This window comes from Astatotilapia calliptera, chromosome 10 (genome assembly GCF_900246225.1).
Source record: "Astatotilapia calliptera chromosome 10, fAstCal1.2, whole genome shotgun sequence".
Classification (NCBI taxonomy): Eukaryota; Metazoa; Chordata; class Actinopteri; order Cichliformes; family Cichlidae; genus Astatotilapia; species Astatotilapia calliptera.
In genome coordinates, this window is record NC_039311.1 from 8515193 (window position 1) to 8531507 (window position 16315).

At 39.1% G+C, this 16315-nt stretch overlaps 1 protein-coding gene across 2 annotated transcripts; it reads right to left on the reverse strand.

The window, feature by feature from the left end:
• Window positions 1-417: 417 nt before the first annotated feature.
• Window positions 418-9537, reverse strand: gab3 (GRB2 associated binding protein 3). 2 transcript variants are annotated; one of them, XM_026181538.1, is made up of 10 exons: window positions 9288-9537; window positions 6386-6686; window positions 4605-4761; window positions 4060-4505; window positions 3832-3881; window positions 2836-3088; window positions 2481-2571; window positions 2184-2268; window positions 1537-1647; window positions 418-1345 (listed from the first exon to the last, which is right to left on the reverse strand). In XM_026181538.1, exons 1-10 carry the CDS (start codon window positions 9357-9359, stop codon window positions 1229-1231), a joined length of 1683 nt encoding a protein of 560 aa, XP_026037323.1. In that variant the 5' UTR covers window positions 9360-9537; the 3' UTR covers window positions 418-1228. The 2 variants fall into 2 exon arrangements, with proteins under 2 accessions (XP_026037323.1, XP_026037322.1); XM_026181537.1 differs by having other exon boundaries at window positions 418-1348.
• Window positions 9538-16315: the final 6778 nt, after the last annotated feature.

Genomic DNA, 16315 nt, shown 5'->3' on the forward strand with positions numbered 1-16315 from the left:
TTTGTAATGAAATATACGATAGCAAAGCTGTGATTCGATATTTGCATCTTCAAAATACACATTTGTTTATAATTGTATTTATATTATAATATGTGTCTCTATCTGTAAATCTATATCTAACTTTGCATACAGTTTGGTTATAATGTATTTTTTGAAAGAGCGTGAAAGAGCAGCTGAATTAGAACAGTGGTCTCATTTATCTGCTTGCATGTGGTTAAAACATTCGCTGACTGATGTGTAAAGTGAGGTGATTGGACATATGTTCAGTAAATAAGATGGTTCACCTGTATAACCAAATGTGTTATGGCAATAATGTTTAAAGTTTCAAGTTAGTTTTGGTTCTTTAAGATGTGGGTAATATTCAGGCAGAATCTCAGAATTGATCATTTTCATTCACGTTATATATTGACACAGAGAGAAATCTTAAAAACAACATTTTATCATTAAAAAAATTCTTCAGTAACATCTCTATACATATATTTACAGCATTTTTTTAATACAGTAAAACAATATGATGCCCTTTTGCAAATCAGGTGAAACTTAATGCTACAGAAAAATCACTGAATAGTGCATGATTAGGCAGTATTTACAGTTCAGTTCTATGGAGACTTAACTTAGTTTTAACAGTGCAATTTTGCATATCCTCTATGCAAAAGAAGGTCTTACTGCTTAATTACTATTGTAATTTTATTTCAATACTGTTTCCCAAAGTGCTTATACAATCTTTTTATTCTTCTTTATCTACACACATCCAAGAGTGACCAGATGTCAACAAATTAAAAGTGAGGTATAATTGTTAAGTTAATGCTGAGGGGTAGCATGTGATTTTAATATATGTGGCTTTAAAAATGCAGGTTAAAGGTTTTTTTGGTTTTTTTTTATACATTTGAAGATTTGAAGATAAGATTTTCCTTGTGTCTTATAAATTGAAGATAAAGTTTGTTTTTAATTTTTTTTTCTGCTCTTACCGTTACATTTTTCATTCCCAGTGACAATTGAGGCTGTTGTTACCTGTCATTGTTAGTCTGTATCTGTTCGATACTCATCTTTGGTTTTCTTGTGAGACTCATGTGTAGGTTGTGAGACATTAGCTTAATATGTGCAGCATGGGAGGGGGGGGGTAAAAACTGCTATGGACATAAAATGGTACACCTGGTCACCCCCAATATGTACTCCTTGCTGTTGTTGGCCTTCTTGAAACTGTGTGTTCGTAATTCGTTTCATAGTGTCAGGTCTTCGACTGGCGAACGTCTGTCCACTCCATTTTGGTGTTTTGAAGCGCCTGCGTCTTCTTCTCATCCACCTGCACGTAATCCACTCTGTACTCATCGGACAGGAATGGCTTCTGCTAGACATCGAGAGGGAGAGATAAGCAGACAGTGACGTCACATTTTTAACAGTGATACAATTCTGCTTCACCTGCACAAACATTTAAACTATCAATGCTCCACAGGGTACAGTAGAAGTCTTGCTGTGCAGTTGTTGTCATTTGTCAAATAAAAATAAAGATAAAAATAAAGCCAAATAAAAGCATACCTTCAGCACAGGAGAGGGGGTTGCTGAATTGAAATCCAGTGACAAATAGTCAAGATTTGAACTTCTCGCCCTGGGCTGAACTGGCCCATCAAAGAACTGCTGCCTTGATTCCTGTGAGAAAAAACAAATCATAAAGGCTTCGTAAAAACGTCCCTGTTCTCAGGAAAATGTTTCTGACATATTTACAATCCTAAAGGAACATCAGTCAACAGCAGGTAAGCTTCACTAGTGTCTTATTTTCATTAAATATGTCACTAAACAAAAGCAAAGTGACCTCTGTTCATTTTCAGATTGAGTTTAAGAACACGTCGGAAGCTATATGTGTCTAGAGACACTATGGATGACTAATGTGACTTTTTCAAGGCTTTATTCAGGGAAAATAAAATAAATATGCACATTTTCCAGACCATGAACAATTACAAGTAGCTGAGAAGAATATTTTGGAAATTGGTAGTCACTTTCCACTCCCACATTCTTCAGCTATGTGAGTTCTGAGCATATTTTCCCACTCACAAATGGTTCTATAATAAGACAGTGACAGATTGAGTCATTTTTGTAGTCTTCTTTAAGCATTCTCTAAACCATAGATAGAAAAATAATATTTAAAAAATAATTCTACATATGTTTCCACTGAATAGAAATCCTACCATTGCAGAGGAGCTTGTGACTTCATCTCTTAATTTCTCCCCATTCTCAAGTCGTCTTTCAAGAGGTGAAGGGTTCACTGAAAAGCTGTGAAGAAAGGAACGGAAACAGTTATTTACTTTCAAATTAAAAGGAGAAAATACAGAGAATCCTGAGGTTTAAAAAACATCCATAGCCAAATGTATTCTTAAAAAACAAGGCTCAAAGCCTAACTGCAATTTTATTAACCCAATCGTGTGCTTGTTCTTGTTTCTTTAACTCAACACAAAAGTTTGTAGACAAAGACACTTTCTGCTCACCATGAGTCGATCAGCGCTCTGCTCAAAGGGAGATGCGTGGGACATTCTGTGATTGTAGAAAGGCCACTCAGATCAAGAGGTGGGGGTCGAGCTGTGGAGCGAGAAAAGGTCAGCGTTATCAGATTGGCTGCAATTCTCTAACACGGCACAGAAAGGCCATGTCGGAGATCAGTGTTTCTGATACAGGTGCTGTATATCTGTCAGACATGTTCGTTGCATAGATCTGTGACTATGAGAGCGCACAAAGCATAATTTTTAATTAAGCTGTACACATTAAAGTTTACAGAAACAAAACATCTAGCCAAAGATGAAACAAACATTTAGTACTTTCCAAACATTCAGGCTGGACTCTCACCTTTCCTTATGCGAGGTTTTAGATGCCGGTGAATCGGAGGTGGTGCAATAGCACTAAGTTGACTCATTAGTGGGCTGAAAGATGCAGACGGTTCAATACTGTAGGTTGTATTGAGGAAGCTTAATGTCCTTGGGCTCATGGGGATGTAACCATCAGACTCCACGGTCGCAAGAGAAGGAGAAGGCGAAGGGGAAGCCATAGGAACATATGACTCATCCTGGTAGTTTTGAAGTTTTGTGCTATTTAAACAAGGCTGCAAAAACATAAAGCATCATATGATCAGGCACGTGCACTACATCAAATATATTATTATATTACAGCTGGAACATTTGTTAATTCCAGACTTGTTACATACTTGGGGCATTTTTCAAACTATTTTCATTACATGTATTTATTAATAGAGAAATGATACTACAGGGGGGAGTTGCCATTAGTTGAATCCTACAGAGGGATTGTCATTTTAGCAAATGTAATCACTGTATTGTTAGAAGAGAAACATGTCATAAATATGAAGCTAACTTAGCTTAGCCAGGTTGGTTTGTTTAGTAACAACTTGTAGTGAGACTACTATACTCGTGCAGCCAATCTAATGGTAGCTGATGTCATTGACTTCATATAGGCAGAAGTGGCTAAAAGTAAACTGATTGTAAAAAACAAACAAACAGATAATAGTGGAAAATTAATTCACAATAATGTGATTTGTAGGTAGCTTTGAATGTGTAATACGGGCCATAACTGTAAGTTGCTGCTGACATACGATGACCGAGATAATTTTTTTCTTAGTAAGCCTGATAACAAATCAGACGCTACATGATTGTGCTAATTTTGACTTGAAAGAAAGACTATGTCACACTCATGCTAACCTGAGTCAACTTAAAGCTCGCTGAGGCTTCCTGTTTATCATATGGACATGAAATAGGTGTAAATCTTCTTATCTAACACTTTCTTGAAAAACAAAAAGTGTGCATAAAAATAAAAGTGTGTCACTGTTCTTACCAAATTAATACTTTGTCTCCTTATCTGCATAAATTTGCTCTCGGCATTTCCTAAAAAACAAACAAATAAACCAAAGAATTATGTCTTTTAACTTCTTTAAAAAACTCTTTTAAAATCAGCTGATATGAGTATGAATCAAAAAGCATCCTGATCATATTTCCACCAGGTTTATGTTTCACTGAGCAAGGATCATCTTCATCAGCTTCTATACTGTGCATTAGGATTTACCCAATTTGAAATGGTCCAGGCTCGACAAAGAGGTCCTCCGGGGGAAAAATCCAGCATTGCTCGAGAAATGGTGCGCACTCATTGCCCTCGTCCTTTGAAGGCCTTCGTCGCTTGCGTACTCTGACAGGTGATTAGGCTTGGGTGGCAGTGGAGGGGGTGTTAGTTTATCACCCGTCGCCTCAAACATCGCGGGAGAATGTGGTTTGTCGAACTGGAAGACACTTGTGGCGCAGTGATGTAGTGGAGAGGAAGACGATGAAGGCAAAGCTATGGAGGTGCATGGAGCGCTGAATGGAGGGTTGCTTAGCCTCCCATGGGGGAAAAGAGATGGACTGGGACTAGTGTGGGAGATTGAGGATAAAGAAGATTCGGTGCAGATGTCCTTGACGGCATCGTCTGATGACTTCTGCTCCAGAGAGATCTCGGAGTTTGAAAAGCTGTTGTGTCTGCAGATAAGGACAAAAAAATGCAAATATCACATTTGTTACACACACCACACAGCTATGATTTCAGCTTGTGGGACATGTTGCACACACTGTACATACCGACTAGTGATCACACTCCCCGTCTCACACTGGGAGAGAAAGAGGTAGTCCGGTGGATAGCTGGAATCTTGTTGGCTTTCTACAGATGCTATATCAGAGCTGTCAGGTGACAGCTGAAGGGAGGTGGGAGTGTGAGGAAAGCTTTCCTCTGAGCTCTCTGTTGACAACAAGAAGAAAGAAACACAGAGAATGTAAGTGAGCAAGTGCAAAGCCAGAAGATGCAATCGTTCCCTGCCTGCACTCACTCTTCATATTCTGCATTTACATATGAAGTGGTATTTATATTGCAAGAAACTTGAAAGCAGATATGTCTTCTGTTTATAAATCCCCTCATTCTTTCAGGCAGGTTGGCCCTTGTTCAGAAATTTGTTTCATTCCATTTCACTCAAGGCCCCCCCTAAAGTCAAGGCCGTTCCCGCAGCACTAATCCAAAAGTCTTTGGATGTTCTCATGAAATATTTGCTATTAGATATTTGTGTCCTACTGTGGGCACAGAGCAACCTTTTAAAAGCCTTTGCAAAACTTATGAGTTGCTGCAAAGAGCTCTCGAGATCTAAGGTCTACTGCTGCCGTCCAGAATTCTCAGTAAAAATCTTTGTGCAACAGTAATTGTGCGCCACAACTCACAACTCCATTTTTTGATTTACAAGCTTGTGGCATATCGGCAAAAGTTGTGCCGTTGCTCTATCTCCTTCATGCAGATGACAGCTTTTTAACAGACGCACGCTGAAGTCTCCTCCACAAAAATGACACTTGAAGCAAAGGCCGAATCAGCAGCGTGATGATGGTAAAGTGTCGATGTGTTAGATTCAAAAAATCTAATTACACCCCGATGCATGGAGGTGATACAAAAGTGCCATGTGCTCATTTGAATGTAATGTTGAGCTGTTCTTATCCCCTCAGATCCAGAAGCGACGTTAGGCTGCGTGACAGGGAGTATGCAGAACTGCAACACTTATGACCGCTGGAAACACACATGCAGACAACAGCCAGGCTCCTGATAAAACGTGAGGTCAGGCTTTATCTAAACTGTGTACACTGCTTCACCAGAACTTTTATTTGAATTTATTTCCATTGCGCGCGTGTGTGTGTAGACAAACTGTAGTCAAAATATTTACATATTTCAAATGATAAAAGGGGAAAAATACAGCAATGTTTCCTTGTTGTTGTTGCTGCTGCTGCTGAAGTGGAAAAAAGTCCAGGTATGAAATGGTGCTAATCACATGTAGTGACACGATTGTGAAAATGTTTCTGAAGTTCAGACTTGTAAGGTCATACAACCAACCTGTGACAACCACAGTATTGTGGTACCCTTGCTGTGTTCCAAAGTTTCTAATTTTGAAGACTTTCAAGCTCATCCAATGCTTTCAAAGCCACCAATCCAACCTTAATGGTACTTCAGAAGTACAATTCACTTAAAATCTAGATCTAAAATCTGCCTTCCTTGGGTATATTTAAAATGGGTTTGTTTTTTTAAATCTTAAAGGGAACAGGGAAATAAATCTTGTACAAACAGCATGGTTGAGAGTAACCTGATTGTAAACCTGAAGAATTTATTGCAGATTTGCAGTTTTTTTTTTTTACAGTTGTCAGTAAGGTGCAGTCTTACACTTGATGCCTCAGTTAGCATGGGAAACGAAAATCATGAAGCTCCAAACAAACAGTTTGTTCTGACCTCATAAAACTCCCCACTTCCTGAGTGGTGACACCAATTTGTTTTGGACCAGCAGAGGGAGTCTACACGATTACTTCAGTGCAGCAGCGTCTTTCGACATGTTTACCTGCATCCTCCAGGCTCCCAAACTGGCAAATCTGACTAATGCTGCTGATCCAGCTGTTCATCTCCTCTTCGGTTTTGGCCACCAGGTAGAAAACACGAGATGAGGTTTTTACCACGAAGAGGTGCTTTCCGTGAAAGTCCCTCTTTATCCGCAGTTGCCCTTCCAGCATTTCCACCACGCACTCTTTCAGGTCAATGGTGCGGATTGGCTTTTTGGAGTTATTGCTCTGATAGTATTCCAGCACATCTGGATCACCGCTCATGCGACCTCTTCGAAGCACAAACCAACGTTTCCTCCATGCCTGCAGGTGCAAGAAGTAAAGAAGGTTTAATGGCCTTGCTCTTGAATTTAAATTTCACTCAATATTATGACTCACTTTAAATACAGTGCTTCATAATTCAAACTGTAGCATCAGCCTTTCCCGCCAATTTTGCTAATCACGAGAATTTGATCATGGCCCCGCTAACAGCAACGAGCTAACTAAGTTTCTTTGCCTTTGTTATGGTCAGTAAGCGGAACCTCAACTCAAATTTCCCAGAAGTGCAGAGAAGAGGAAGTTCACTGTATTTAGCAGAAAATGTCTAACAGAATGAAAGAGGTATTTATAAAGAGCCTGGTCACTTCTTTGAGCTGAAAACTAACTGAAAACCTAACACTGAAACTGCACTAAAAGGTATTTATAGCTACTCACAATGAGCACCGCCTAAGCCCTCTATTCCAACCGAGTTTCATCCTAGCCATGGAGCTGTTACAGTTCAATAATAATAATTAATAAGAATCACGTTAAGAATAATAAAGGTGTGTGTGATGTTATCGTTTCACTCTTGGTTTTTGTGGCTTCGTTGTTGTGGCTGAGTCTCTTCTGATTCTCTTCAAGGCTTGAAATTGTGTAACATTTCTTTCTGTGTGTAACAAATGCTCTCCTGCAACAAGTCAGTTGGTGATTTATGTGTTCATTCCAGGAAATGGTTAGACACACACAGACTTATTGCCTAAAAAAACACTACTAAGCTTAAGAGGAAACCGTAACTAGACAGATGGCAATTTTGATCCTGTAGATGTTCTGAAAATGACAAGTTTCGCACTCCTAAAAAGGAGTTGGTTTGTGTACCCAGGTTCATCTAATGGAAGCAGATGGTGAGTGTAGAAGCCAATCAATAGATTCTGTATATTCTGATGAAATCAGGTTTCACCCCCTAATTAAACATGGACCTCCTTGCTTTTCTTTATATTACCGTAGGCTAAGGCCTTTAGTTTATCTCCAGATTGTAGATACTGTATGTCTGTTTAATTTGGAAAAAAAAAAAAACATCGCAAGTCCGACACTGATCTGAAACTAACAAACAAGCTTGTTTTCTGTGTTTTGAAAGTTTCAACCACATCAGATGCAGCTTCCTTATCTTCTGTCACGTGAGGTTAGTTCGAAACTCTGGTCACATGGGTAACGGTTGGTCAGCAGTGGTGACAAATGAGTAACTTGTCCTTGTTGAGATTATTTGTCGCGATTATTTTGTGACTCCCACAACAGAAAGCCCCAAACCATAATTAATAATTAGTGGTTCTGGCTCTGGCTGTTCTACCAAAGCCAGAACTCAAAGACTGGAGGAGCTAAATGGAATTCAGCCATTTTTAATTACATTCTTTACACCCCTGTATCTGTTTGTGACAGGTCAAAGTGTATTCAGCCAAGAAGTGGCTTAATATGAAGACAAGTGAGATTTATGGTATTTTTTACTTTGTAGTATATCAATATTTTAAGTTTAATTGGTGTTTAGATGATGTCTCCCCACCTTTTCTTTATTTAAAGGAAAACAAGATGTGAAATCCTGGAATCAGACACTGTGATAGCAGCAATGTGACAAACATCTGATAGCGCTGCATGTGTATATCTGAGTAAACAAAATACAGACTCCTGCTCCACTTCATCACGCACACTGATGGACTGCAAACTGCATTTCCAGAAAGTGGAAACACAATGTTGACAGAGCTCCTTCCAGCAAAGTGTATCTCTAGCAACACAATCAAACCAACACCTTAGTTAACTACCACAGCCCCTTGCTCCTTCAGTCTTGTCGGCATGTTACTTACAAAGATAAATTTGACCCAGATAATTACTAATTTTCATACAGGCAAGACCAGAGCCTGATATTTTGAATAAGGCAAACAGTGAGTGTACCAGTCTATACAACTGTGGATTTGCATGTCATGCTAAAATAAGTTTCTATTTCCCATCCCAACACTGTCAACACACATACACGCATGTAAACCCCCCCTCCCGCACCGCAAAAAACCCAATACACACACACCCTTTCCTTACACCGCTGTTGACAAATGGCCCTCCACCTCCTCTATTCGTACAGAGGAAGTACATACAGCCATCATCGAGCTGGACTATTTCTGCTTGTCGCTTAAGTGTCTGACTGCCCCTGACATTACTTCCCATGTTTCACAACACACAGACGCACAGAGCGCAGAGCAAGTGGCCAGCCTGACACTATCACATGACCCCCCACAACCACAAAACAGTCAAGGCTGGATGCTGTTTATGTAAGCTATTACATATACTCGCTGCAAGGACTCACGTCCAAATGTGTCTGAAGCACATCTGCAGTGAGTGGGGTATTATTGCTAAAGCACATGACTGCTATAACTACGCCAACACGCAAAAGTAAAGTGACCTGTACCAGAGATGAGGTAGGTGATATAAAGGAGACCGAGACAAGGCAAACATACAAGTCAGTGTATCTCTTAATCTTCATTCTACATCGCAGCATACACACATAAACACACATACACACACACACACACACACACGCATAAACACAAGGCTCAGCACCACAGCCTGGCATTCGTCCTCCTGGCAGAGGACATAGACAAGTGTCCGATGTGTGCTCCTACTCACAAATCTCTTCAGTTTCTTCTCCGGAGGGGATTTAATGAGCCAGCCTTTACAGACCACATCCCCAGCACTCATCTTGGCTGCAGTGTGTCGTCCTCACGGCTGCTCCTGCCGCTGCTGCTGCTGCTGCTGTTGCTGCTGCCGTGAAACTGAGAGTAAAGCATATCCTGTTCTGGTATTCAGCTCAGCCACTCCAAAAAGGAGGAAGTAAAGAAATTGATCACACTGACGCTGAGAGAGAGAGAGAGAGAAAGAGCGCACAGAGAGAGAGAGAGAGCGAGTTATGCATGTACTGGATGTAGCTCTTGGCCTGAGGGGGAGTTAATGAAGAGAAAAACACTGTCAGACAAGATCTGACAGATATGAGGATTTAGACTCACTGACTGGTGACATACAATATGTCGCCTTGTCACATTCTATTATAAGACCTGCAGTACAAACATCAGTGATTTGTTTTTTGTCTGTTGATTTGTCAGTTTCCTCATGTGGCTGAGGTTTCTGAGCTCCACTGAAATACATAGTGGTTTTCAGTGAACCAATGAAAACACCAAACTCCCGCCCTACTTGAGGCTTAACGATATATTTAAAAAAAACCTCATTTACATGCGAGCTTCAAGAAAAATCTTGGTGGTGATTACTAGTAGAACGGCTATAACAGCTATTATTTCTCTGTTTGCTTTTCTATCCAGGCCTAGGAAGCTGTTTACATTTAGTTCTGAACAGGTTTTAAATGCAAACCATCTTGGGTCTTAGGTTGCTCATGGTAGGAAAGATCACGAAAGATAATTCACACACTCGTAAGAGCACTGAAAATTGGGTGTAGCAATGTTTTCAAGCATTTATGAAAGTTGTGCATGTTTGCTATTCAGTTTGCTATAGTTGACAAGACCAATAAAGTTCTAATATTAATAAATAATAACATCTATAAATGTCTAAATAACCTGACACACTCCTTAAAGGTGCTCAGTGGCATGGTGGTAAATTCCAAGTGTCTCAGAGCACATCGAAACAAGATTCTGCTTGCCCATTCCTCTGAACCTAAATGGAATATCAAACTGCATATAGAAAGGGATCTGTTATATAGTCATATCCGTAGTTCTTGTCTTTAATTTTAATGCTGTGATTATTGCTTTAAAAAAAAACTTTTTATATTCAGGGTGTTGTTGTTGTTGTTGTAAAACATGCAGTTACCGTTTCCTGTTACTTGTGTGGTAATTTCCTTTGGTTCATTACAAAATTCCTCTGAATTCAGGCCATCATTTTCCTTACTGCTTCTTCATTATACTTAAAATACATACTTAATATATTGTAAGTGCAAAGTATATTGTCCTTTCTTTTAAAATACTCCATATAGCTCATCACCTTAAATACTTACATCATAATTTGTTTCTTCCTTTCTTAACTGCGTCTCCTTTTTGGTGATTAATTTTATGTAGGCAAACCTGTATTCAGTAAAATAACATGCTAAATATTAGGAAACTGCAAATTAAGTTGCAGGCTGGCAAGTGCCAGCATATCTTCTAATTTAGTTTTTGTGTATTTGCATATAAATACATAAATGTCATTACACACTAGCTTAGGCTTTAAATTTGTGTGGTAGTGTCACGTACTTCTGCACATAAAAACCGTGAAGAAGAACTGGTAGTGGTGAAAATACTGCTGATAGGCATGGTAGTGTAAAAGTAAGACACATACAGCTGCTGCTGCTGGTGGTAGGAACAGTATATATTCAGAAGGCCTCTATTTTGAATGAAATGCCCTAACTTAAAAGTCATTATCAGTGACTTCATCATATAAACGCCAAACACATCAGATAGAGATGCTTCTGAAGTACAGTTGTGCAACTCACCACGAAATTATCTTTTATCATACTAGGGAAGTTGTTGTTTTTTCTTTCTTTAAACTTCTCTTGCCAGTAAAAAGAACAACCCACCACGACCTCACCCTTTATCTTTCTTTCTCTAAAAGGAAATATATTAATCCTCATTATCCGACTAAAAGTTACTTCTTATCACAAATTTTGAATATAAATTTTCTAAATCACTATTATGCAGATGATGGCTGACAATAGCATTCCTACAAACACAACATACAGAATAACTGTCTTTTCAGCCACCAGAGGGTGACAAAACAATAAAAAAAATACAGACATTGCTTGTTTGTTTGTTTGTTTGTTTGTTGTTGTTTTTATTGTTTTTTAAAAAAAAGAAACAACAGAGAATAAAATATTACTTTCTGTCAAAATATTAAAGAAAACAAAAATAAAAACCAGCATCTTACCTGTTAATAAACTACTTAAAATAATACCAATATATAAATATAATATAATATCTGTCTGATCGTTTCCTGATAACATTTACAATAATTGATTACACAGCAGTGGAGAGTAGACTTCATCACAGTAGATGTCTTTCTGAAAGCGCTAAGTTTAAGAATATAATCCACCCACTGTTAGCATCTTCGATGCCCTGTACCAACACAGAGCAGAGCAGCTATCTGAATGCTACTCCAACAGAGGTCGATTATCTTGTTAATAATTTTACCTCCTCACTACGTACGACTCTGGATACTGTAGCTCCATTGAAAACTAAGGTCTCTAATCAGAAGTACCTGACTCCGTGGTATAATTCTCAAACATGTAGCCTAAAGCAGATGACTCGTAAGCTGGAGAGGAAATGGCGTGTCACAAATTTAGAGGATCATCATTTAGCCTGGAGAAATAGTTTTTTGCTTTATAAGAAAGCCCTCCACAAAAGCCAGAACATCTTACTATTCATCACTGATCGAAGAAAATAAGAACAACCCCAGGTTTCTCTTCAGCACTGTAGCCAGGCTGACAAAAAGTCAGAGCTCTACTGAGCCAACTATCCCTTTAACGTTAACTAGTAATGACTTCATGAAATTCTTCACAATTAAAATTTTAATTATTAGAGAAAAATTACCAATAATCATCCCACAGATGTAATATTATCTACAGCTACTCTTAGTACCATTGATGTCAAGTTAGACTCTTTTTCTCCAATTGATCTTTCTGAGTTAACTTCAATAATTACTTCCTCCAAGCCATCAACGTGTCTTTTAGACCCCATTCCTACAAAACTGCTCAAAGAAGTCCTGCCATTAATTAATGCTTCAATCTTAAATATGATCAACCTATCTCTAATAATCGGCTATGTACCACAGGCCTTCAAGCTGGTTGTAGTTAAACCTTTACTTAAAAAGCCATCTCTAGACCCAGCAGTCTTAGCTAATTATAGGCCAATCTCCAACCTTCCTTTCATATCAAAAATCCTTGAAAGAGTAGTTGTCAAACAGCTAACAGGTCATCAGCAGAGGAATGGCTTATTTGAAGAGTTTCAGTCAGGTTTCAGAGCTCATCACAGCACAGAAACAGCTTTAGTGAAGGTTACAAATGATCTTCTTATGGCCTCTGACAGTGGACTCATCTCTGTGCTTGTCCTGCTTGACCTTAGTGCAGCGTTCGATACTGTTGACCATAATATCCTATTAGCGCAATTAGAGCACGCTGTAGGTATTTCAGGTACTGCGCTGCAGTGGTTTGTATCATAATTTGTGCACGTAAATGGAGAGTCCTCTTCACACACTAAGGTCAATTATGGTGTTCCACAGGGTTCAGTGCTAGGACCAATTCTGTTTACATTATACATGCTTCCCTTAGGCAGTATCATTTGAAGACATAGTATACATTTTCACTGCTATGCAGATGACACCTAACTCTATCTGTCCATGAAGCCAGATAACACACACCAATTAGTTAAACTGCAGGAATGTCTTAAAGACATAAAGACCTGGGCCCGTATCCCTAAAGAATCTTTGTGCAAAAAGTGGCTCCTAGCGGCCAAATTCTAAGAAAATTCTCAGAGTCATGACGTTTTCTTAGAATTTCCCCTAAAAGTGACATGACAATCCCAGTTAATATAAAAGCTACAGTATTCCTCAAGATTCCTAGCGCTTAAAAGGGCTCCTAAGGCGAGATCTGCTAAGAGCAGGGAAGAGGACTTTTAGTGGCTTAGGAGTTCCCCTAAGCAGCTGCACAAAATGGCCAACAGAAGAGGCAGGAGAGATGTCCTGCAAACACTGGATGACAGGGAATTATTGAGATGCTACAGATTGGATCGTGCAGGAATCATGTTTGTGGTGGATCTCCTTAGAGATGCAATTACTTCACCAACTCGACGCCACAACGCTATTACACCGGAGACGAAAGTAATCACAACCCCGAGGTATTTGGCAACCGGGAAAACGCAACAATGCAGCAGTGATGACTTGGGTCTGCAATCACAGACATTGCTAAAAGCTGAGCCGTGTTACCCTCGTTAAGACCACACTGGACTTGTAACGTTGTGATTTCTACTTCATTAAGGACAGCCTCTTGAGATAGGCCATCTTGTTTTCAACGGGGTCCATATGGGAGTGAAAGTACAAAATATGCCAGCTAGGATATTAATATGAGCAAATAAGACACGAATCATTATTTGAACAGGGTGTAATGAGTTTAAGTTTTCACATATTTTAGATTCTAATGGCTATAACCCCTACAGCTTACTATTCATTTTCCAGATATTTTCTTGAATGTGAAATATTATTTACAATTACAGTCAGCATAAGATTAGAGTATATAATATGTTTATTGATTTGAGGGTACATCCTTTGCTCATTATCACCAAAAGCTCATTTCCATCAAACTTGTAGGATCAACCAATCACGGCTTTTGAAATGATGACTCATACCTAGCAACGGGGTCAACCACACCTCCTCACTAAGATAGGATTTTCCATCCATTCCTTGCTCAGAGTTCACTGAAAATGTTCTGGAATCACTTCTAAGCTAAAACTCCTGGCAAGGAATTTTTAGGTTAAGTTAGGAGCTCTCTGAGAGGATTCTCAGAATCTTTAGGGATATGGGCCCTGGAGTCCATCTGTTAAAAATCACATTCGGTTAGAACGAATGGTGATGGTTGGGGATAACTGCAGTGAGGCGGCAGGTTAAAAGAAGGTTTAGGCTCCTGTATGGTAAGAGTAACTGCGTTTTGCTAGTGAGCGGGCTAGCTAACCTTGTAGCCGTAGTGTAGCCCTCAGGCAGTAAACCAAATTTCTGGTTAGTGTCCCTTAAAAATTATTATTATTTATTTTTTATTTAATGCCACAAGACACATTACTGTTGTGTCAAATGAAGAGGAGACGAAGAGAGTTTGACAGTTGACCTGCAGGGTGCTATCAGGAGCTGCAAATGCTAATGCTAATATCGGGGTTTTTACGTGTTAAAGTTGAAATAAATATATTTTCTAAATATATATACATATAGACCTGCAGGGAGCCACATGCTCACCGTCTGATGATGAAATTTACTCAGTCCCTTGCAGGTTCCTTGATGTGGAAAACATAATCCCAGACAAAATAGTGCTTGCCTTAGGGCAATATTATGCAGTTAGACTACTCTTCTTAGGGTATTAATCCTAAATTATGGTCTTTGGGGCTGCTTGTTTCAGGTTTTTAGGTGCTTCCCTACTCCAACACACTTAATTCAAATGATTATCTTCGAATAACTAGTTGTGTTTGAGCAGAGACTGTTAAGAGGATAACCTCTGTTAATGTTCTGAGAGCACTGACTCAGTGGTGGAATGTATATATGTAGTCTAGTTTAGTAGTCTAGTTTTGTTTGGATGCAAATTTATTACACGCATGCACCAAACGTGCTGTGTTTCTGCAGAAAATTTGTCCTCAAAAACTTACTGTGAAAAAAATGAAGTTGACATCAAGTGCTGATGAGCTGGTCCAGATGTTTCTAAACAAGAAAAGAAAGAAACTGAGATTCTGGGTCCATCCAGTTCTCAAAGAAGGCAGCAGCAGAGAGAATTTCATGGTTTGATCCAGGAGTTGAAGCTGTATCACTGACAGCTTCAACTCCTGACATAAGCTTGAGCTTTTGCTGGCAGAGTGGGCAACACATCTGAGGAGGCAGAGAAATCATTGCATAGAGCCAAATGACCCATAGCAGTGTCTAAGGTAAAAATAGTATTATTTTAATGCTGCAGATTTGTCCAGTGAAAATGACTTGTTCCGGATGAATGGCTGCATTAAGAATACATGAGAATATATGCGAATACATGAGTCCAAGACATATTTTTAACACATGAAATTTTTGCACAGATTTTACACTTGCAGTGTGTAAAGGCCTTTACAGTCAGAATTCAAAAGCTGATCAAAAATGATACAGAAATTACTTGATTTGATATTGCTGGGAAGAGGCTGATGTATTTTTTTTTTGCTCTTTATCAGGGCCCAACATGAAAAACTCAGTTTTAAGATTTGCTTGGTGGTATTTACAGCATATGAGCAAAGGTAGTCCACATGTCATGTACGTGACTTTGTTATATGAGATCTCAACCTGCATAGCACATAGGAACACACATCCACTTTGTTTACTTTCACTGGCAGTCATCCACGAATCCACAGAGCTACAGTTACCTCATTAACTTCACTTTTCCCCTGTATCCACTATTCCAACAGTCTTATGTTTTTCTCTTGTGTCTGCTTATTATGCTTCTATTTTTGTCCAGGACTGTTTTTAATCATCCCAGAGAGAGGAGGTATCAGCATCTCAACAGAGACCAAAACCAGCAACCCCATCTGCTGCTCTGAACCTCTCTAGATAGCGTGCAAAAAGAGCAGCACAGACCATTAAAGTCTGCAGGCCAAAACACCAACCAGTAATCTGGAGGAGAACAAGGTGACAAACTCAGCAAATTCACAGCATCCTACAAAGAGGAGTTGGATAAGCTGAGGATTAAGAACAAAGTTGAAAATCACCGAAAGAGGAGAAAAGCAAAAATACACAAAACAGAGAAGAAACTTGAAAACATAAAGACTTGTTGGAAGTCCAGAGAGTGCTAAAGAAAGAGAAAAGGGCAACGCAGGAGGCAAAAAAAGAAATTCACGATGCAAAGAAGGAATTGTTGGAAGTCCAGAAAGCACTGGAAGAGAAGACAAGGGGACTGCAAAATTAATTGT